Below are 23593 nucleotides of genomic sequence, written 5' to 3' on the forward strand. Positions count from 1 at the left end.
CACTATAATCCTGATAACAAATAACCCTTTTAATTCGATCTTTACCATTCCATATAAATTCAAAACAAATTTTATTGATATCTGCCACTACCCACTTTGGAACCTCTATTGATGAAGATACATAATATAATTTAGACAGAGCATATGTTTTGAGCAAAAATATTTTTCCCATTACAGTCAAATCTCTTTGTCTCCACCATCCCAAAAGTCTTTTAATCTTACTCAGTATCTCTTTATAATTCATTTCTTCTCTGACCTTAATATCCAATGCAAAATACACTCCTAAAATCTTTATTTCAGTTACAACATTACCCATGGGTAATCTTTCATGTTCTCCCTTTTTCTTCCCTATACTCATTACCTTTGTTTTATCAATATTAACCTTCAAACCACATAATTCATAAAAATCCTTAAATATTTCCTGTATTCTGATAATTGATGACCTATGTCTAACAAATAAAGTCATATCATCAGCATATAAAACTTGTCGAACCTCAAAATTCTCAAACTGAATACCTCTAATCCCATTATCCCTTCTCACCGCCTGCGCCAGAATTTCCATTACCAATAAAAACAAATATGGTGATAATGGGTCGCCTTGCCTCACCCCTCGCTTTATATCAAAATAACCTGTCGAAACACCTCCGTTCATAACACAACTACTTATTCCATTATACATGATTTTCACCCAAGAACAAAACGACTCACCAAACCCAAATAATTCTAACACCTTAAATAAGAATTTGTGCGAAACTGAATCAAACGCTTTTTCAAAATCAACTGCTATCAAATATGCCTCTTCTTCGCAGTAATTATTACAATAGAAAATCATATCATCTATCAAACGCAAAGCCTCACCAATATACCTGTTTTCTATATAACCAACTTGATCCAGATGAACAATCTCATATAAAACTCCCTTTATTCGCTTTGCCATTATCTTAGAAAGCATCTTATAATCCGTGTTCAACAAAGTAATCGGTCTATAATTCTTTATAAATAATGGATCTTTGCCCTCTTTTTCAATCAATGTTATTACACCTTGTTTTTGAGACGTTGCTAAACAACCTTTCTCAAAAGCTTCATTGAAAACTTCAACCAATAAACTTCCTATTTGTGGCCAAAATGTAAGATAAAATTCAACTGTAAATCCATCATTCCCAGGTGATTTATTTAATTTCATACTTTTTAAACACTCCCAACATTCCTCCTTAGTAATTTTTCCTTCACAAAAATTCTTACTGTCATCACTTAATTGAGGAATGTCTTTACAAAATACACTTTCTCTGAAATCATCACACACTGATTCATCTTCTGAATACAGATTTCTATAAAAATTTCTAATCAATCGCATTATTACATCCTTCTCTTTAATCACATTTCCCTTATCATCGCACATTTCCCGTATAACCGTTTTCTGTTTATTCGACTTGAGTAACTGCTCAAAATACTCTTGATTCTGTTCACCCTCTTCATACCAGACCACTCTTGACCTAACTTTTAATCCATCCGTATACACATTATACAATTTCTTCAATTCCGTTTTTTTACTCTCTATATCCTTTAAAATTCCACCACTATCAGGAGACGACAGAAGATTTTTCTCCAAAATATCTATTTCATATTCCAATTGCTGTATACTTAATCTTCTCTCCTTTGATTTTTTCTTCGAAAATTTCATTGCAAAATTTCTCATTTTCATCTTTAAAAAATCCCAGAAAGAAGATTTAGTATCAAACTCCGTCAACCATTGTAATTCAATACTTTTTATTTCTTCATTCATTCCCTGTACAAATTCCTTATCAAAACACAAACTATTATTAAATTTCCAATAAGACTTCCCATAACTTTCATTATATCGAATAGATTTCAGTTGTAAAAAAATCCCAGAATGATCAGGTGCTACTGATGATATAATCTCACATGTTCTTACTGAACTTTCCAAATCCTTTGATATAAACCAGTAGTCTAAACGACTTTGAACCAGCGGAGCGATTTGCCTGAAAGTAAATCGCTTTAACACTGGGTTCCGTTTCCGCCATATATCAATCAAATTCATTTTCTTTAAAAAACCCTCTAATTCTTTACTACCACTCATTCTCAAATTAGTACTTACACCCATATAATCCAAATCTTTATTCATTACTACATTAAAATCTCCACCCAAAATTAACGAATAATTCATAGAATATAAATTTGACAAACAATCATTAAAATTCACAAGAAAATCAATTTGTCTTTGCACCCTATCCCTTGTTGGGAAATAAACATTTCCCAGAAGCAGTTTGTAACCTAGCAAATCCCCTTTTAAAACCACAAAACGCCCTTCATCATCTTTCATAACCTGATCAATCTTAAAATTCAATCCAGGGGCTAACAAAATCATTACTCCCCTACTATGATTTGACCCATGACTAAAAATGATACGTCCTCCCCATTCTCCTTCCCACTCTCCCTCAATATCAGGGGTACTGTACGTTTCCTGTAACATAACCATATCCCCCTTTCTCATTCTAACCCAATCAAAAATCATCTTTCTCTTTACTCGATCCCGTACCCCCCTCACATTAAGTGAAATTAAATTCAGACCCGCCATGATGTATGATAAACGGTATCTACGTAACCGAGAGGGAAAATCCTACCTACATAATATTGATAAAAACGGTATCCCACACACCACTTCAATTTCACACCACCACGCACACAACAGAACACACACCCACTCACCCGTACCCTACTGAAGCTAAGTCTAAAAGACCTAGAAAAAAGATGGTATCCCACACACCACTTCCATTTCACACCACCACACACATAGCACAATACACACTCACTCACCCGTACCCGACCCACCCCCGACAACACAAAACTTATCCTATTCATCCTCATTCTACCCCACATCCGTCAAAAATTAACACCTACACATTTCTGAAGCCGCTCCCCTCCCACATTATACTTTCTATCCCGTCACAAATAATTATCACACACAAAGTTACCCCATCTATTGTACTGTCACCAATAATCCCAAGCATGGTATACCTGCTTCCCTTCACACAAACAACTAGGACATCCACTCCCCGCACACCTATCTCTCCCACTTAATTATTGATCTTTGTCTTCCAAAACCTCCTAAACTAAAAAAAAAAAAAAAAAAAAAAAACCGACAATTATAAATATAATGAAAGTACAAATATTCTATATCCCCTCCTCCTATTCCTAAAACAAAATGTTGAAAGCTTATTCAATCTAACAGTCTGAACCCCCCCAAAAAAGAGGGGAAAAAAGAAACATGACAGTGGAATCTACGTTATACGCACATGATATAAACAATATAAAATCACGTTAATGGCTACCTCCGCGTTGCCAAGGCAACACTCGAAAACCAATCTGACACAACAATCAGACTGGAGGGTGATTTGGTATACACAACAATCCTCATGAAAGGATCGGAAAGACAGAATACTCTTCTTCCTATTACACTGAGCACAAACCAAACCTTCAGCAAAGAAAAAAAAAAACAAACTAACAAATTCCTGAATTTACCTAGATGGCAGAGAAGAAGAAGAAGAAGAAGAAGAAGAAAAAAAAAAAAAAGATAGACTCTCTTCAATGCAATCAAAATCTGTACGTACTTGTACAATCAAAACTCAAACCGACAACATTCATTTGCAACATGTGGTACATAAAAACAACAACCACACCCACAAAAAAAGAAACGTTTGGCATACTAATCCGTTCTACCCATTCAAGTTGCAATAAAAGCACATAATATATATACTTAAACAATCCTCATTCACGAGTTGTTTCTAGTTTTTTTTTTTCCTAAGTCGTTCTTGTAAATTTACGCTCTCCACAGTGAGTGGCCGTTTTCTTTCTACCCAAAACAGCACGGGAAACAACCAGTTAAAGGAGCAAAAATATCTTGAAGAATCAATCTCATGAAAAAAAAAAGGAAAAAAAAAAAAGAAAGATAACGACATGGCTTACCAAACAAACAAATCAACCTGTGCAAACCAATGTCTTCACCGAAACCTGTAGTGGCAAATAGCCACTTTGACAGCATGAAATCACATTTTTATGTAAATTAAAAATATGGTCTTTCCTTCGGAGCATAATGACTCCACAACAAACAAAGGAAAACGTCAGGTTAACATGTCCCCCATTATGCCTAAAACGGGAAACCCTCATCTCATTACGTCACTGGCTGCCTCCGCACTGCTCCAGGCATTCCCAAGACTTCAAACGTCTATTCAAAGACACAACAAAATACCATAGGAGTCGACTCCTTTGTTTAACCTGTCACCCACTATGCCTTCAATGATAAACATTCATCCAATTTACATATTCCGTGGCTGACTGTCTCCGCGCTACCCAAGGCAGCGCAGAAACAGCCAATGAGAGGACCACATGGCCTACACAGCGTAGAAACAGCCAATGACAGGGCCACATGGCCTACACAACCAAACTCGTGAAAGGTAAAAAAAAAAAAAAAATAGTTCAATGAAACTGACAAAAACAAATTACGAATTCCTAGTTTGAAACATGAACCAAAATTCCTAAATACATCTGCTTTCTTCATTAGGTATACAACCCTTTCATAACATGTAAAATCCATCCTATACAATTCAGTTACTGCCAAACAAGACCAAACCCCTAGCAGCAGGTGGCCACTTGGAATGCATTTGACAATGAGCACATGCAAAATAGAGTCTATATTGCATACTCACTCACACTCACACACACACTCACTCACACACACACACACACACACACACACACACACACGCGCACACACACACACACACACACACACCGTCACATACATACACGCGTACACGCACAGACTTTTTACTTGTCCATGAAAATTTACCAACTTAGAAAGGAACGTTATAAAATTACTCAAGTACTGGTAAGAAATACCCAGGCTTAATGTGCAAAATAATGTTGGTAAATTATATTAGGCGAATTTCTACCCAAGTATCAGTTGCCCAACAAAAATTACCCAACACGCAAAAGGAATGCGTCACCTACACAACAGCGGGGCAAAAAGTGCCCAACTCTCCATTACCAATTCTGTTGGTAAATATTCGCCCAATATTTAAGTAAAAATAATTGCCCATATGTTGGTTTAATCACCTAAAAGCTCAATTGGGCGATAATTGCTCAGAATGATGTTTTTTTTTTTTTTTTTTTTTTTTTACCAACCAAGGTATACCCAACTAAATTTACCCAATATTTCAAGAGTTTACCATTCAGGGACGTGAACTACATGCGTGGCCGCTAGCAAGTGTCCGTTTCAGTACATAATTACCAATTTTGTGACGCAAAATTTGTCCTTGTTTGATCGAGGTTTGTTGCTCCCCATCATTGGTGTTTAAATTCAAAGGCAGTTGAGTCTGAAAAGGCACCTCAGCCAAATAAGACCGAAATGAGGGAGGCGGTTTAATTTGTCAGTGACGATGCACGATTACACAATCGTTATTGTCCAAACGTCATTAGTAGCGGTGGTGAATATTGGATCAAAGATAGACCTCCGTTCATAGTCCATAATATGTGTATTAGGTCCATGCTCCGACACAAAGTAGAAGAAAGAAGTAGTAAAAGAAAGAAGAAGTGACCAAAAGTAGTGGTAGAAGTAGTAGCAGCAGTAGGCCCTATTTTATCATCATTATTATGATTAGGCCTATCATCATCACCGTTATCATTATCATATTAAATTGATGCTGAAATTGCTCTTCTCCATAAATTAAGTGTATGCAATGCATTTTGAATTACTGACCTAGGGTTATACATGCATATACTGCACAATGATTCCCAGGGAAGCATTTTGACCATGGGGTCAAGTGTGATGTCAAGAAAAAATGTTCAAATGTCACAATTTCCCCATATTTTGAAAATATCTGAAAGTATTGTAATGAAAATGAATATGTTACCAGTCAGTGATTACTGAAGTTGTTGCCGACCATCGGGGTCAATGGCCAAGTGAAAATGCTCAAATTTCCAATAAACTTGCTCATCTAAAAAATCTAGCCATCCATCCAAATTAAACCTAGTTCGCTATATAGGAAAATAAACATTCAACAAATTTGTGACAAACATTTTCTTAGTTATTTGTTGTTATTATTTATCTTGTATTATCATTTTTTTTCTAACTGGCAATAATAATAATAATAATAATAATAATAATAATAATAATAATAATAATAATAATAATGGCATTTATATGGCGCTTCATACTGACGTTTCTAAGCGCACTTTGCTACTCATACAAATAGACTAGAAAACACAATAGCATTAACAAAATCAGCGTTAACAGTAACAAAAGAAGAGGAAAGAAAAGAAAAGAAAAGAAGAATACATTTGATGCAATGGTACAATAATTGATAACTGTGTGCACCTCCGGAAAAAAAAATTACAATTGATTAAACAGGTGAGTTTTGAGAAGAATTTTAAATGATTCGACAGATGAGGCATTCTTAATATAAAGAGGGAGTTTATTCCAAAGAGTGGGAGTATATATATGACTATATAATACGATAGTTGTATTGGTATGCATAATGGGGAGGCATACCAGTCGCCATGGCGATATTTCTTGTTTTTTTATTGTTTGTTTGTTTGTTTGCTTGTTGGTTTGTTTTTTTGGTGTTGTTTTGTTATGTTTTTGTTTTTTTCTCGAAAGGACACGCCCACATGGCCAAAACTTTCCGCAATAATTACCGTGTAACTAAACTGTGCAGCAGGTGTCGACACGTTGTAGGTGTCGACACGTAGTGAATACACTTGCGGTACTCACGACCGGTGCAGTGTTAGTTTAGTCAAAAGTGGAAGGTTGGTACGGCTAGGCTCTCATCACACACATCAGTTCTGATCTGTGCAAAGGTACCAGGTACTACACTTGTAGCACTGTAATATGATTCAAGGCTAGTGGGTCTCTGACTACTGAGTAAGATGGATGACAAATTTGATTTTGAGGATTATTACGAGGAGAGGTGCGGTTCGCCCAAGGAAGACCGTGGGTATGACGATGAAATCGTCGAGTGGGAGCCGAATATGTTCGAGCCGCTTGACGGAGCATCGGGACAATCTGATTTCGAGGATTACAGCAGGTACACTCGTTACGACGATGAGGATGACGATGACGATGAAATCGTCGATTGGAAGCCGAACATGTTCGAGCCGCTTGCAGGAGCACCGGGACCGGTAACGACCCCAGCCCGCTGTACCGCGCCCCGCGCTGGGGTTACGGGACCGGGAGAATCTGATTTTGAGGATTACAGCAGGTACAGTCGTTACAAGGACAGAGCACCGGGACCGGGAAAATCTAATTTGGGGGATTACAAGTACACGCATTACAACTACAAGGACAGGTATGGAGACGACGATGGAATCGTTGAGTGGGAGCCAAATATGTTCGAACCGCTCACAGGAGCGCCGGGACCAGGAGCTGCCGCATCAGCTGAATCCAGGGCCAGAAATAATGACCGGTAAGTCACAAGTGGCAGACTTTTTAACATTCAAGTCTGATGTATTAAAACGGAAGTTGCCTGAAGTGGATCCTTATGTATCACTAGTAATGGTAAAAACTGGGCCTTTCTGCCTGAGAGGATAAGAGTTCAACATATTTTATTTGACTCATTTTACTCTAATTTCATTTGTACCGATAAGGAAAAAAAAAAGAAAAGAAAAAAGGTTGAAATGTTGGCATTTGTTACTGAATCATAATGCTAATACAAGGTCTTACTCCGACTGAATGCGGCTGATAGTAGTTCAGAGATCTTAGATATTACCATAGGCAGTGTTTGTCAAATGTTATTAATCGGATAAGGACAGATATATGGCATATTGCTACTACGTATTTCATTCACCAAATCAGATAGGCTGTGTATGGGTTTTACATCGATATGACCTCTGCCGCTCTAGATCTAGAGCCTATAAATGCAGCACACAATTTTAACTCAAAACTACAGCTGTGGTACTATACCCCATAGTTTACTTCGGTGCCCTCAGTCCTGATAAATATCGGTATTGGTTATACATGTATTTTGTTATGTCATGCTGCAGGTATTTGTGCACTACTGGTGGCTATACACCAATGCCCAGAGTCAAAGAATCCAGCTGGAACTACCGTAAGCCATCGCAGAAATTCATGCCGAAAAGGGACGGATATCCGGAAGAAAAGGGCCGCATCACAGGGCATCCAGGATTTCAGGCAGTGTGTTCGCAGCAATGGGTCAGGGAGACATCCTACAAACAATACTCCTACACCCAACAGTACAGGGAGGAAGCTCGGCAACATGCAGCAGAATATGAGTAAGTTCCCTTTGTCATTATAAGGACTATACATCACATTTTTTTTTTTTTTTTTTTTGGTCAAAATCAAAATGTTCCCATTTCAGGCTTAACTTAAAGGGTATTGCAAGCAAACTCTTGTTCTCTTTGTCGTTGTTTTGGTAAAGACTAGAGGTAATATTTCCCTATCACCATGGTGGCTACCAACAAGCAATTACACAATGACTCACGGTTCATCTCAGTGCCACTGTATAGATCTGTTCTATGTTGTAAGAGAACCTGGGCCCCATTTCATAAAAGATTGAATATGTACATTAGAAAATTGGACATAAAGCTCAATGTTAAATTTCATTTGTCTGATGCCCGACCTGTGTTTGATTTTTCATCTTTTCGTGCAACAAGGCCAAATTGTGACTAATGTATAGTCTGTGCATGCAGGTCATAAGTATAATTTTGTTGTTGTGTTACCATGTATGTATTTATATGTTCACCCCCCTCCCCCCCCCCCCCCGCCACAAAACAAAACAACAACCCAACAATAAACATACACACGCACACACAAAATGAATATTCATACATGTACATGTCTTCAATCTTCTGTCACTTTTACCTTTTTTCCTGCAGAAAATCAAGACACATGACATACGGACAGCGGGCTCGATGGTACTAGGAATACTTTGGTCATCACATACGGTTTCCACTTCCTTCATGGGCCGTGAACCTGATCAAAAGTATATTCCCATGTGACTTCAGGATTGCTGTCCAAGAGAGATGGAATGGTCAAACTTTGATATTGGGGGTTGTTTGTTCTTGTTTTGTTTTTAAGGATGGTTGAGGAGCGGTTTGGGCATGATATGACAATTTATCTTGTATGGATTTACTGTCATACTCCGACTTGTTAGTTTTGGCCAAAATTGCCAATATTACTTCTGTATCGTGCTAGTCTATTAAAGTTACATATGTAAAGGATGGGACCGTTGAGGTGTTTTGTTTTGCTTTTACTTTGTTTACAGAGGTAGTCCTCTTTGTAGATTTATCTAGGTTGCATGATTATGCAATGAAATCGCCAGTTTTTTCTTGTATGGTACATTGTGTTCCAGGAATTTCTAATGTCTGTCACTGTTGCAGGTCATGGTACTTTGAGCCAAGATAAGTGACTTCTGTCAGTGTACCTAGTATATTTTTGCTTACTTACTGTTGTTAAAAAAAAATGCACTCACTTGTTCAACTACATGTACAAGTATTTTAATATCTCTTTCTTATTCCCATACTCTTCCAATTTCAACACCGGGGATGCATCTTTGCTTTGATTAAAACAAAAAACGACAACACTAGCATGGTCGCAAGGTTTAGTACAGTATGTACAGTAAATGGAATGGCGTGTGTATACCAAGGTACCGATACTTGTTTCATGTATTCAAATGTTATACAATATCTGATGTTATTTGTCTCTTTGGTTATATGTAAGTTCAAGTTCAGGGCATTTGTACAGTTTTAAGACCCAAAGTTTGAGTGTATGTGTACTATTAATGTACATAGACTGGAAATCTGAGACTATTACTTGTACAGCATATGTCAGCTGTCAGTATGTTTGTAGTTACACCGTATGCATGCTGCTCAGTGATAGTGGTGATGGCTACCTTGTGGGTGGCAATTCATCACTGTCATAGTCGGTATTCCAAGATGTCAGCCAGTTCTGCAACATAAGCTATTACAGGAAAAAAAAAAAAGGACAATTGTGAAAAATGTATTTCTCCCTAGAGTGCTTGTGCCTAATTACCAGCATAGGTATTCATGTTTCAAAGAGTTATCCTGTGCACTTCCACTGATAAGTGTTACTGGTAATACATGTACTGTAGTACTGTATTGTATACTTGATTGACAAAATGAAAGGACATTTTCTATTCTGGTGCATTTTTTTTTTCACTTGACAGTCTTTTTCCAAGTATCATATGAGTGGATGGCAGATTTAGACACATATGAGAACTGTTTTGACTTGAATTTAGACAACAATCTTTCGGCATGTGGTTTTGTTTGTTTTCTGAATAAAAGTTGCCAAAAGTGCAAATGAACCCACTGTCATGATTTCAGTTAGCTGTGTTTGAGCACTCAAAAGTGAACTAACCAAACAAAATATTTCTGTTTAGGAGCTTGTAGTGCTCCTCTGGCGTGGTTACAGTATGGTACACTTTAGGGGAATGTGCTTAACAACACCCTTAGTCTTCAAGAGTTATCTCGTGAACAAGTTTTTCTTAAGTAATTGAGGACAAAAAGAACAAAATAAAACCAACACAAGTCAATCAGACAAGAGCAACAATCAATTGCTCTCCCTGCACCTACTTGTCGCACATCACAGGTCACGTCATTCCATTACTTGTGTTGCCTTCTTTTTTTTTGGGGGGGGGGGGGGGGAGCTTGGAAAAACAAGCCTCAATCCAGTTTTTAATTAATCAATGAAGAAATGTTTAAGAAGGCCTTTACATACATGATGCATATTTGTTACTTCTGATCCAAATTTTTCAAAAGTCGACTAGTCTTTGTGCTGATTTAGTCAAACATGAAGTTGAATTCTTCACAAATCAAAGGTGATACAGGGAGAATAAAGTTGAGAAATTATCAGTAAAATATGATGACTAAGTGCGAGGCTCGGCTATGGCCGAGCCGCGGCCGAGCCCTCCTTCATTTCAATGTAAACGCGCTAAAGGCCAAATGCGAAGCCAAAATTGGCCGCGCATTTGGCCACAAAATTGGCCACAAAATTGGCCGCGGCCGAGCCCAGCCTCTTCTTGGTGTAAACGCAAACTGGGCCAAATGCGCAGCCAATTTTAGTCTGGCTTCCAGACCCTCTGCCCGTACTATTTTGCTATTCACGATATTAACCCCCTCAATGTTGAAAACTAGTATAGTTTAAGGTGGTTTTGTCCTGCAAAGGATTTTTCCTTCAGCAAAGGCCTTTGCCCGAACGGCGACTTCGTCGCCACGGAATCCAGTTGGCAAAGGGTCTGAAAACCAGGCTATACCAAATTGCATTTGTTTACAAGCAGAGCGCCACTACGACAAATTATTGAACGGTTTGAATTAAAAGCGCGGCCGAGCCCGGCAGTGTAAACTGACAAAATTGCGGGGCTCGACCTCGCAATTTAGGTTGGGCTTGGCCGCGACTCGGCCGCAGCTCAGCCCAGCCCCGCACTTTAAACGGGGTCTAAGTTTCACTTCTCGGTCCTATTTGTGACTTGTAGAATCCTCGGGTCCAAAAGCAAACAGACAAATCCATGCATGCACACATACTTACACACACACATAATTCGTGCACAGATGTTGGCACTTCAAAAAGTCAAAGAAAAAAAAGAATGAAGAAAATTTTTTGTTGCCATTATTAGGCTGACAAGAGTTCTTTATTTTCCCTGCTTTGTACACTTTCTAGACTTTTGGCTTTGACCATAAACTCTACAAAGTAGTTCAGTCAGGATGGCTGCTGCAACAGTGTTGTCTATTTGGCGGAATTGATGGATTGAGGCTGTCGGGTAGTTGTGTGTGCAGACATTGGTTGTTACGTTGATCTGCCAGGAGTGGTGTTGCATCTATTTGCTCTGTGATTGGCGGGCGCTCTCGCGCAGGGAGGCGGACCTCTTGCGCTTGAGGACGGCGTCCCTCTTCTCCTTCTGCCTCTGGGCCAGGAGCTTGGCGTATTCGGCGGCCTCCTCCTTGTTGCGGGTGGCACGGCGGCGCTTGATGGCCACATTGTGTCGCTTGCGCTGCAGCCGCTGTGGGGTGATGAGACGCTGGATCTTGGGGGCCTTGTATTTCTGCTTCTTTCCTGTGGAAAGAACGGACAGAGTAGAGTACATGACACACTTGGCCTACTTGTTCTCATGATTCAAATCAACTCCTTGAATATCACATATACTAAACAAAAAATCTACAGAATATTTTGAAATCACTAACTGAAAGCAAGAAAACTTCCACTAAAACAGGAAAAAGCTTTATCCATGTATTTTTTTTTTAAAAGCAATTTGACAATGACTTCTCTAATTCAGTTTCACCTTTGACATTTCACATTATGAAGAAATCTGAGACAGACAAAATATGTCAACAGAAAGGAGGTGGTGAAGCTTCATATATTTCTGAAAAAGCAACTGAACCATGATTTTATTTTTACCTTGAAGTTTCAAATTTTCAAGAAAGATCTCAAGGAAAAAAAAATATCAGAAAGAGAATGCTGACAATTCCATAGCAGATAGAAAAGCTTCATTCGTATATTTTCCCCCAAAATTATAACTTCGATTTCTCATTATTCAACTTTACCTTGGACATTAAGAAGGAATCCAGAAGACTTTAGAAAACAGAAAATTGATATTCCCACACAAAGGAATGCGGCATGGCTACAGCCAGATATTTCTCAAAATACACAATTGTATCGCAGGCGACTATGACTTCTCTCTCATAATCTAGATTTCATTCAGGTTTTGATAATTCATGAGAACTAAGGATGGTATTCTGAAAATCTTCCTAAGCTTCTTCCTAGGTCAGAAAGTTAGGAAGTGCCTAGGAAAGACAGAATTGGTATTCTGAAATTCCTTCCTAGGAATTTTTGAATGCAAATTAGGCCATCCTCATCCTCGCCCAAGTCCTGTCTTAAGCCAATACGAAATGCCGTATCATAAGGAACCAACCAATGGCAATCAAATGATACACTACGATGTCGTAGGGTTAACCCTATCTCTGTCACATAGACGAAGCCAGAATGTTCAGACATTTTGCAGTGCGGAGACATGGGATTGTTGTTGGCCAGTTCTGATTGTTATTATTGACATTAATGTGTCATGTTATACATCATTTGAAAGCTTATGGTCTATACTTTCATATTACATAATAATCTGAGTGAGGGCGCCCTCACATTTTAAGTAGGACGCCCTCTTATGTCACATAATTATCTTTGCAGACTTACTTGTACACGTTACCACCTCATTTTCTCACACAATATGCTCTTATACCCCAAAAAAGGTCTATACAAATGTTGTAGAGAATTTATTCAGCTTTCAGATGTGATTATTTTGTCAGTAGCATTAGTACTTTTCATTTTATGAACAAAAGTGTGTGGCAAGTACAACCTACATTTTACACACTTCGCACAATTTCTGGTTTTATGAATGAAATGTTGGCATGAAAGTAGATAAAGCATGCTAACATCTAGTCAGGATGAAAATATTAATTGATTATACGACTTTTACTTGTAGTTTAGATTATTCTTGTCCTATAATATTGCCATGTATGGTAAGATAATCTAAGGGTAAAAATTGTCACTGAAAATATTCAGTCTTCAGAGTGTCCATTCCTGTTGAGTATGCTAGACTCCTTTGCACTCTCCTCATTGAACAGAATTGAACCATCAATGTAGTCATTTGCTTTATGATAAACCTACATTGAACATAAGTTTCATAAAGTAACGGTTTATTAGATAATAATGATCGACAGTCAAACATACCTCAGCTTCTAAGCTTCGAGACCGCGACTGTCCAGCTGCGGGTAGGAGGCTACTGTACCCTTATTGCTCCTAGCACCCTGCCCCGCTAGCCCCGGCTAACTTGAGACCCATTGCACCGCTGTTAGTGCTGAGTAAACAGCTACAACTGCTGCACTGAATGTGCAGTGTTCATTTATTCTACAGTTCATTTATGAGGCCGATATCACGAAAACCATACCCCTTCAAAGAATTCAAAGATGTTGAAATCCCTATCCTGAATGTTTTCACTTCATATTTTGCTATATTGACTTAGATAAAATGGATGAAAATTGACCCATGTGTACGATCTTTTCATCGCACACGGCGATCTTATTACAGTCCCACATATACAGATTCGTGTAAGTTCTCCACACAAGAAGCCTATAGCAAAACTGTACACAATACATTGCAGTCTGAATGCAAATAAACATGGGCGGGGCCACCACAATTCTTTTGACTTTGAGAAGGCTTTCCTGATTGGTTGAAGGTGGGGAAGCTTTTTTGCACACTGGATATCGTTTCCTTACACTGTCAGCCAATCACAAATGAGTTTGTAGAGTGGTAGTGTCATAGCCTTTGAAGTAATCTGTCAATCAAAATAGGGCCGATTTAATCGGCCCAAGCATTTACATGGCAGGTTTTGGGCCGATTTAATCGGCCCGTGACACAGATAGGGTTAAATACACGTGTGCGCGACTTGTCCCCTTTCTCATGTCCATTTCGCCCATCAAAGTACATGTGCGCAGTAAATGACAAGCGCCTACTGTAAAAACGGATATTTTCCTGCGACTAATTTTTAGCACTCGGCCTCGCAAGAAGATTTTCACGCATTTTTAATTCTGCGGAATTAAGACATCAACTACTGGCAAGTAAAAATATGGCAAGCACAAATATTCTAGCACTAGTTTCTAGTTGTGTGAAATGCATGAAAATTTCAACATTGAAAATTTCCACTTTTACAGTATAACAATGTTTTGCAGCTTGCTATATCTTCACAATGTACTTAGGACAGGGATGGGGCTTTCCTAAATATCTTCCAAGTGCATTCCACAATACCAAGTTCTTCTCGAGTCAGAAATTTGCATTTCTCATCCTCAATTTGCATGTCTTCCGAAGTTTCTACCCAAGTTTCAGAAAAAAGTTAGAAAGACACTTCGGAAGAAACTTAGAAAGATTTTCAGAATACCACTTAGGAAAAAAAATCCTGACCTAGGAAGAAATTTCTTCCAAGGAAGAATTTCAGAATACCATCCTAAGACTTTTGATACATAATTACTGCACTCAATCGACAGGAAAGCTGATTGGAGTTTGATACGTCAAGCATGCGAGACAAAGTGACACACTTCTTGAAGATGCATGCACTGCACAAGACTTACCTTCCTTTAGAGGTAGGGGGCGGCGTACCAAGTACTGCCTCACATCATCCTCCTTTGACAGGTTGAAAAGCTTGCGGATCTTGCCCGCACGCTTCGGCCCCAGCCTCTGGGGAATTGTCTTGTCAGTCAGACCTGGAATTTCACCCTCACCTGGCACAGGGAATCAGCAAGGGACAAAGGACATTGCAAGTGATATCCACACAAAAGAGTAGAGAAGGATACAGTGGACTCCCATTATAACAAAGTGCTCAGGACCAACAGTTTTGTTTTGTTATTTCAAAATTTCCTTATAACCAAACAAATAAACAATAGAGAACATACGGCTGATAATGTTGAGCCTAAATTTCTACTTCGTTGTAACTGGAGTTTCGTTATAACCATGTTCGTGAACGGGAGTGCACTGTCCAACATTATACAGTTACCTCTCATCATAACTAACTTTGTGGCACAGTGAAACTTTGTTAAACACAAATGCTGTTATGCAGGGGGCTCTCATTAAAAAGATAACAGTTAAAACAAATTTCATTCCAACAAAGACTTTTGCTCTGATGTACCACATCATGAAAATGAAGGCCAGTAGCCAAACTTTAATGAAAGTGTGAGCATGGCTTAGTTACAAAAACAAAAACAAAAAAAAAAACTACTCACCACTACACCACAAGGCAGTACACCCGACTAAAATGAATAATAATAATAATAATAATAATTGCATTTATATGGCGCTTCATACTGACGTTTCTAAGCGCACTTTTGCTACTCATACAAATAGACTAGGAAACACAACAAACAATAAATCTTATTCCATCCCATTGATTGCAGAAGGAAAGGTACCTTTCTTGACGATGACCAAGTTCAGCACAGACAGGTTGGCATCAACGATGCATCCCCTCACAGATTTGCGCTTGCGCTCTCCCTTTCTCCTGGGGCGGTAGCAGGAGTGGCCCTTGCTGAGGAGGAGTCGCACACGTCCATTGGTCAGAATGCCCTGCTTCATGGGGAACCCTTGCTTGTCGTTCCCACCACTGATGCGAACGATGTAGCCCTACAGTAATAGCAAAAGAATGGCCAAAATTGACTTTCTGATAAAAAGACTGTGTTCAAGATACTTTTAACCCTATTTCTGTCACATACGCCGTAGCCAGACTGCTCAGACATTTTGCAGTGCGCAGACACAAGATTGTTGATGGCCATTTCTGATTATCATTGACATTAATGTGTCATGTTATATATCATTTAAAAGCTTATGGTCTAAACTTTCATATTACATAATAATCTGAGTGAGGGCGCCCTTAAATTTTAAGTAGGACACCCTCTTATGTCACATAATTATCATTGCAGACTTATTTCTACATGTTACCACCTCATTTTTCCACACGACATGCTCTTGCATCACAAAAAGGTCTCACAGATGTTGTACAGAATTTATTCAGCTTTCAGATATGATTTTTTCATCAACAGCATCAGTACTTCTCATTTTATGAACAAAAGTCTGTGGCATTTACAACCTAGATTTCACACATTTTGTGTAATTTCTGATTTTGTGAGTGATGTTGGCCTGCAAGTAAACAAAGCGTGTTTGTATCATGTCAAGCTGAAACTACAAATTGAATTATGCTTTTTTCTTTCAAATTTATATTAATCTTGTCCTATGATAATGCCATAATGATAAGATAATCAAAGGATAAAAATTGTTATTGAAAATATTCAGACTTCGGAGTGTCCATCATGCATTCCAGTTGATCATCATATGCTAGTCTACGACTTTCTGCACTTTCCTTATTGAAACAGAATTAACTTTCACAGCAGTCATTTTCCTGCATTGAACTGAAGTTTCGCATAGTGACGGTTTCATCATGTAATAATAATAAACAGTCAAACATACCCCAACATCAAGACTGTACAGCTTCAGGCGGCCAGCAGGAAGCTACTGTAACCCTATTGCTCCTTACACCTGCCCCGCTGGCCCCAGCTAACTAGAGACCCATTGCACTGCTGTTAGTGCTGAGTAAACAGTTACAACTGCTGCACTGAATGTGCAGTTCATCTATTCTTCAGATCATTTATGAGGCCGATATTATTGAAACTATACCCCTTCACAGAATTCAGAGATGTTGAAATCCCTAATCTGAATGTTTTCACTTCATATTTGACTATTTTGACTTAGATAAAATAGATGAAAATTGACCCACGTGTACAATCTTTTCATCGCACACGGCAATCTCTATAACAGTCCCACATATACAGATTTGTGTAAGTTCTCCACACAAGAAGCCTATGGCAAAACTGTACACAATACATTGCAGTCTGAATGCAAATAAACATGGGCGGGGCCACCACAATTTCTTGGACTTTGAGAAGGCTTTCCTGATTGGTTGAAGGTGGGGAAGCTTTTTTCACACTGGATATCATTTCCTTACACTGTCAGCCAATCACAAATGAGTTTATAGAGTGGTAGTGTCATAGCCTTTGAAGTAATCTGTCAATCAAAATAGGGCCAATAATATCGGCTGAAGCATTTCTATTGCAGGCTTTGGGCCGATTTAATCGGCCTGTGACAGAGAGAGGGTTAATCACTATTTTCAATGACTTGATCAACATCATGCATAAATTTTTTACACCAGAATAAGGTGGTGAAAAACTATTAGAAGATTAAAAAAAAGGAAATTCTCACGATTTAAAAGCAATTTCCTTATAGGCAAAACACAGCACAATTTATACAACAACCACACATTCAGTTATCACTATGCCAACATCACATCAAATTTATGTCTTCCACTGTGGCAGGGTGTAATGATATAGCAAATCCATATTCACAACATAACAATGGTTGGCAAATACACATCGGATGTACTGGGGATGCCAACAGGAATGAAAGAGAGGGTCGGAAGTGCCTTTATATGAAAGTATTTTGTACACAAAGGGCCTGGACTTTGGTACTACGGTACCAGGGTATGAATTTAGGCATTTTGTCTGTAAAACTGGCATCCCTGATGTACACGCATGTATGTTTGGCTGACACAGTCTACGACGACCACTGAGCATGCAATTGATTTCATTACTTCAAATAATCTACCAAATCACTAACTAGTGGTTGACCATCCAGAAATAAATGTCCCATCTAAACACTCACAACAGAGCATGCCAAAAGATAAGCAAAATGACAACAGTAGCTACACTGTATATGGTTGTGAGATCATTATCGCCTTACCATTTGCCCCCCCCCCCCACAAAAAAAAAAAAAAAAAAAGATTTGCAAACAACATTAAAATGAATAAATTTCACTCCGACCAATAAACTTTTCCAGCAGACTGGTATTCTGCAAGATCTGTAAAAATGTGTTTGCCTGAAGCAGCAAAGAACTTTAAAATACAACAGTTGGATGGATGCCTGCATCAAAACTTACCTTCCACTCATCGCCGAGGGATTCGGCACTCATCTCAGTAGCCATACGCTTGTCATAGAAGGCCCTCAGCTTGTGCTCATCGTCCACCTCGATGAGCTTCTGGGTGCCTACAGCCGGATAACTTACGTTCAGCTGAAAGTATGTGAAAATTGCAACACAGCAATGAGATCCCAGGTTATTTTCATCTCATAATGAGAAATCTGTTCAGTAAACTCAGCAAAGCCCAAAGTAGAAGAAAAATAGTTCACATAAAAAGATATGTATTTCCTACCATCCTGTAAATCCAAGCCATTAGATATGTAAAATGTACGGTATCTTGTCACGCAATGCACCATAAATAAAAGGATTAAAAGAATCTTCATAACAATTAGCGAAGCGCAGTTTTCAGCAGCGTTGTACACGCATGATGCGCATCCGGATTTTGGTGGATGATCAAGGTGACAATATTTTGGGATTTTCTGAAATTCTATGAAGTATTTAACAAAATCAACATTGAGATAGATCTATTCTAGTTAGATATTATATTTAACATAGGCATTCTAATATCACTGAATATTTATATTGCAGAAAAGCTTTAGTGTCCAAAAACTGATGGTTTTACTCTAGACACAATTGAGAAGTGGAGAAGGGCGAGGTACCTCACCAATCAGCGCTAGTGTACTTTCGCACCTGTTTGTCAAATGATCTCCAAACATGCACAAACTCACTCTACATATCCAACAGCCTCGAATATTTTTATCTGAGCGAGATTCAAGTCCAGAAGAAAAGAAATTTTCACTGTTTTGACACTTTTTTACACCTGTGGGAATATGTCAATCGAAGCTAGTTCACTCTGCGATAACTGCGTTGCACAGGAGCAGACAGTGTAGCACGGTGTACAAAACACGTTCACGACTCACAGCGAGCCGAGCGCTGCAATTGATCTGAATGTAGCAATCAGAGCAAGTTGTTCTATGGTATCTTTAAAAAGATAATACTTTTCCGCCTTTCTCTCAGCTTTGTACTGAGTCACGGTAGAGATGGAGGATTGGGGTTGGTCGTTGGTGTGTGTGTGTGTGTGCGCGCACGTGCGTATGTGTGAGGGTGTGTGGTTGTGGCTGTTTTTTCCTTTTTTTTATTCAAAAATTCTTTCTTTTCATTTGTAATACTGACAATGTGGAATTTATGATATAATGAAATTTGTGTTATCTTGTCGTTAAATAATTTGTATACTGTTAATGAAAAAGAAAGAAAATGAAAGATTGACAAAAATAAAAAAGTGTGTGCATGTGCACGAAAGAGTATTGTGCAAAATGTGGTTATAAGACAAGGGTGAAAAAATATAAAGCCTTTAAAAATAAGTCTAGGAAAAGGGGGGAAAGGAAATGAAAGAAAAGATAATTTGCAAAAAAAAAAACCCTGGAAAAATGAAACAAAAGGTTTACAAAATAGAGAGTTCACTAATAGATAATAGAAGGAGAGAAAGAAGAGAAACTTGCATTATAAAGGAAAGCAAGGGAGAGATGGACATGTTTGAAAAGAAAAGAGGAAAGAAAAGAGAAAAATATACCAGATTGAAAAATAGAAAAGCACCAGGTAGAATGATAGAATGAGAGACTGGATGAAAGCAAAGATGATTAGGAAGGAAAGAAAGAATTGTACAGGATGAAAAGGAAATGAAGAAAGCACAACACATAAAAAGATATTGGAGAAGATAGAAAGGAAAAACCCTTGAAGTTGGAGGGAAAACAACCCATGAAAGTAAACAAAGAACAATCAGACAAAAAGTGGATTACAGTTAAAAAGGAAATTGAGAAAGTTAGACAAGAGGCAAAGCACAAAGAAATGGTTAATATAGGAATTTTTGGGATCAATTAGGAAGGAAGCTACAAGTACAACCGCTAACAGATGACTTGGAAGAGGAAAAGAGAAAAACAAATCTTAGCTTTTCAACAACACCACAGAAAAAGCCGCTACGCTTCTATGTCGATACATTCAGATCAAATGATCGACCCTTCACACGCGCTGAACGTATACATACTGTGCTTGTGTACAGATCAGGAGCATTAAAATGATGATTCCGCGCGTACGGTACTATAGTATGAGTCAACAATCTGAGCCCGGGATATGAATCTGCGGTATTTGCTGCCTTGAAAAGAATGAAATTAAGGTGAAAATGAGGGATATTTTCTAAGATACAAGGTAAACTTTATTCATTCAAAAAGTGGTCGATGAGTGGTAGGTCCAACTAACAGACTTAAGTAGTCACTGATTAGGCCCTAGGCCTACTGATTATAAGACTAAGACTAAAAAGAGGCCGAGTTTGTGCATGTTTAGAGATCATTTGACCAATGTTGACAAACGGGTGCAAAAGTACACTAGCGAAGCACGGCGTCGCTATTCATACAGCGAATGACCTGCGTATAGTAAGCGCCTCACCATTCCTCACCCAATTCTCCAAAGACATTTGACTAAACGTTACGCCGTGCTCTGCTCTGCTCTGCAACGTTAAACTGGCAAGTCAGGTCGCACCTTCTGTCAAAGTTTACAGTGCAGTAACGACACATTGTTAACCCGTTACAGTGACAGCAAATTTTAAAGCCAAATGAAAGGCCAAGGCAAGGGCTGTGCCGGCTGCTGTGACCTGGCCGTGTGTGTGTGTGTGTGTGCGTTACCAGTATTTAGTTGGTTTGCCGAAGTTTTAATACTAGCTAAGGGCAAGGCCTAACGTTAGAGATAGGAAACTGGCTTTCACTCTGAGCAGCGAGGTGAAGCTCTCCGTTAATGGGGTATAATTTTATTTTCTTCCATTTAGGACACTTTGGCCTCCAAAAACAATCCGAAGTCGGTCGACCCATAAGCTACAAATTATACAATGTTTCGTATAGAATTCTAGGCCCTTTGGGTCGTGTATTCAATGCTGGAGATAACGTTTGGTAAATGTGCGTGCGCTGAGTGAAGGGATACTGCACTGTGAAGTTCTGTATCGGTGGTTGTTGAAACTTGTGCAGAAGCACGGGCGGCAAGTATTGCAAATCCACCTCATCTGTTCTTATCAATCGTCAATTTTAGAAAATTTGTGAATCCGATATGTAGTAATAACTTCCAGAACCATGGTGTACTTATCATTTCTTTAATTTAGGGGCTATGAAGAGGGGAAAAAGCGGACAAAATACCTTCATCCTGACTCTCGTCGCCTACAACCATGTAGACATATTCAGAAAAGGGAGTTCAAAGGTGAAGCGGGGGGGAAAGACGTACGTAACCTCTCCATCCCAGGAGTTTCATTCAAAACGACGTGCAATCATTCTGGTACAATGTAAACAACAACAAAGAGTATTTTCCTTGATTACATGCACTGTGTACGTACTAGTAAATCGTTACGTTCGAGCTCCTTCTTCTTCTTCTGGTTAAGTCTGCCTCCTTCAATAGCCTGAAGATTCTTGCAGACTGGTGCTATTTACATTATAATACAATTTATTTACAGATATTTACAAGATATTTCCTTGTTCAAGGCAGCTTTACTATTTATAAATGGAGTGAAATTCTAAAACGAAAGACGTGTTATCTCTAGCAATTGCTGTTTGGTAAAACGAAAACAAACATGAGAAGCTATACAAGAGCGATTTTAGAACTTTTTAGAACTGTTTTATGTCAGGTTTCATGACACGATTTTCGTGTACGTGTTTGTTTTGTGATACATGTGTGAGTTATAGATAACAGAGTTGGTATCCAAATAGTTATTGAAAAAAAAATTAGATGGACAAAATGAATATCTATTTTCATTTATTCATAAGTATAAAGGAGATACACAACGGAAAGTAGGCTATAAATGGCTAAACTGTATGATTATTAAGTTGGCTGTACGAGAATATTACGAGTACGAGGGGGGGGGGGGGGGGGGGGTCAGGGGCAAATACAAACCCCCGTAACCCGGATATACGTCGTGACTAGGATACTGTAATTGATTTTCTAAGAATTTAATCAGTAGATGAGAGAAATCATTCAACAATCAAAGAATCTAGTTTTGTGTGTTGATGGAGTTCTTGTGTTTTTTTTTTTTGGACAAATTGAAAAAATAACAAAACAAACGTAGGCCCAATAGGCCTAGTAAGTAGCCTATAGTCTAGCCATTGTAATTTATGTTTGCATAAGCCTATTGACCATTTTGTTTAAAATTGTCAAAATATTCCACTCAGAGTCAAGTGCAATAGCTGATCATTGAATTGTGGTCCCAGCGCTCTTTTGCCTGCCTGTGCCTGTAATGTGAACCGACATGAGAAACAGTTTAGAGATCGCATTACAAATATATATATATATATATATATATATATATATTGTAATATGATTTCTAAACTGTTAGTCGATTCACATTAAATCGACATGAGAAACACTATTTGTAATGTGATTTCTAAACTGTTTTTCATGTCGACTCACATTACCTGATCTATAGAATCATTCAAGCTACAACAACAACAACAACAACAACAACAACAACAGAGAGAGAGAGAGAGCGCGGGGTATTTTTTAAGTGAATATCATCTTTCTAGTATCTTTTTCATTTCAGTCAATTTTTCCTTGCGATATTATTATTTTTTAACATACAAAGTGATAACAAAATTAGATGAAAAATCTTTGGTGACAAATTTGAGAAAATCGGACCATCTGCGTCTTCAAAGTAGTAGGCCTACCATAAAAGCTGCCCGCTATAGATGCAATTCACAGTCTGCAAGAATCGCAACTAATTGAAGGAGATTAACCAGAAGAAGAAAATGAAGAAAAGGATCTAATGTCTGGTTTGGTCAACAATAACGTAGATACAAAAAAAAAAAAAAAAAAAACTCACAAAATGTTCACTTCTTTTACAAAATTGTCTATAAATTTCCTACTCCTGTTTTTGTTACTGGGAAGATGCGCTCTTTGCTTCTTCTGAAGGAGGAGTTTGTTCAAGTGCCCATGTCGATATCCTGGATTGTTTTGTGTCAATACGATATATGTCGTTTTATATTCTGTTACAATGTGTAGTAATTTCAACAATAAAATCGC

At 38.3% G+C, this 23593-nt stretch overlaps 2 protein-coding genes across 2 annotated transcripts; one reads left to right on the forward strand and one right to left on the reverse strand.

Moving 5' to 3' along the window:
• The first annotated feature begins 6791 nt into the window (after positions 1-6791).
• LOC140230582 (uncharacterized) lies at positions 6792-10368 on the forward strand. The gene is made up of 3 exons (XM_072310724.1): positions 6792-7481; positions 8059-8307; positions 8911-10368. Exons 1-3 carry the CDS (start codon positions 6946-6948, stop codon positions 8954-8956), a joined length of 831 nt encoding a protein of 276 aa, XP_072166825.1. The 5' UTR covers positions 6792-6945; the 3' UTR covers positions 8957-10368.
• A 1278-nt stretch (positions 10369-11646) lies between these two features.
• LOC140230585 (small ribosomal subunit protein eS6-like) lies at positions 11647-21825 on the reverse strand. The gene is made up of 5 exons (XM_072310728.1): positions 21724-21825; positions 18569-18700; positions 15997-16207; positions 15166-15315; positions 11647-12103 (listed from the first exon to the last, which is right to left on the reverse strand). Exons 1-5 carry the CDS (start codon positions 21727-21729, stop codon positions 11868-11870), a joined length of 735 nt encoding a protein of 244 aa, XP_072166829.1. The 5' UTR covers positions 21730-21825; the 3' UTR covers positions 11647-11867.
• Between the last annotated feature and the right edge of the window lie 1768 nt (positions 21826-23593).

Source organism: Diadema setosum, chromosome 7 (assembly GCF_964275005.1).
Source record: "Diadema setosum chromosome 7, eeDiaSeto1, whole genome shotgun sequence".
In the NCBI taxonomy this organism is placed as follows: Eukaryota; Metazoa; Echinodermata; class Echinoidea; order Diadematoida; family Diadematidae; genus Diadema; species Diadema setosum.

Coding starts and splice junctions, on each gene's coding strand:
- LOC140230585 (XM_072310728.1), bottom strand. Junction 16,208..18,568: donor CCCTCGGCGATGAGTGGAAG/GTAAGTTTTGAT, acceptor CTATTACTGTAG/GGCTACATCGTTCGCATCAG. Junction 15,316..15,996: donor CTTGGTCATCGTCAAGAAAG/GTACCTTTCCTT, acceptor TCCCTGTGCCAG/GTGAGGGTGAAATTCCAGGT.
- LOC140230582 (XM_072310724.1), top strand. CDS start 6,946: ATGGATGACAAATTTGATTTTGAGGATTATTACGAGGAGAGGTGCGGT. Junction 7,482..8,058: donor AGGGCCAGAAATAATGACCG/GTAAGTCACAAG, acceptor GTCATGCTGCAG/GTATTTGTGCACTACTGGTG. Junction 8,308..8,910: donor CAACATGCAGCAGAATATGA/GTAAGTTCCCTT, acceptor TTTTTCCTGCAG/AAAATCAAGACACATGACAT.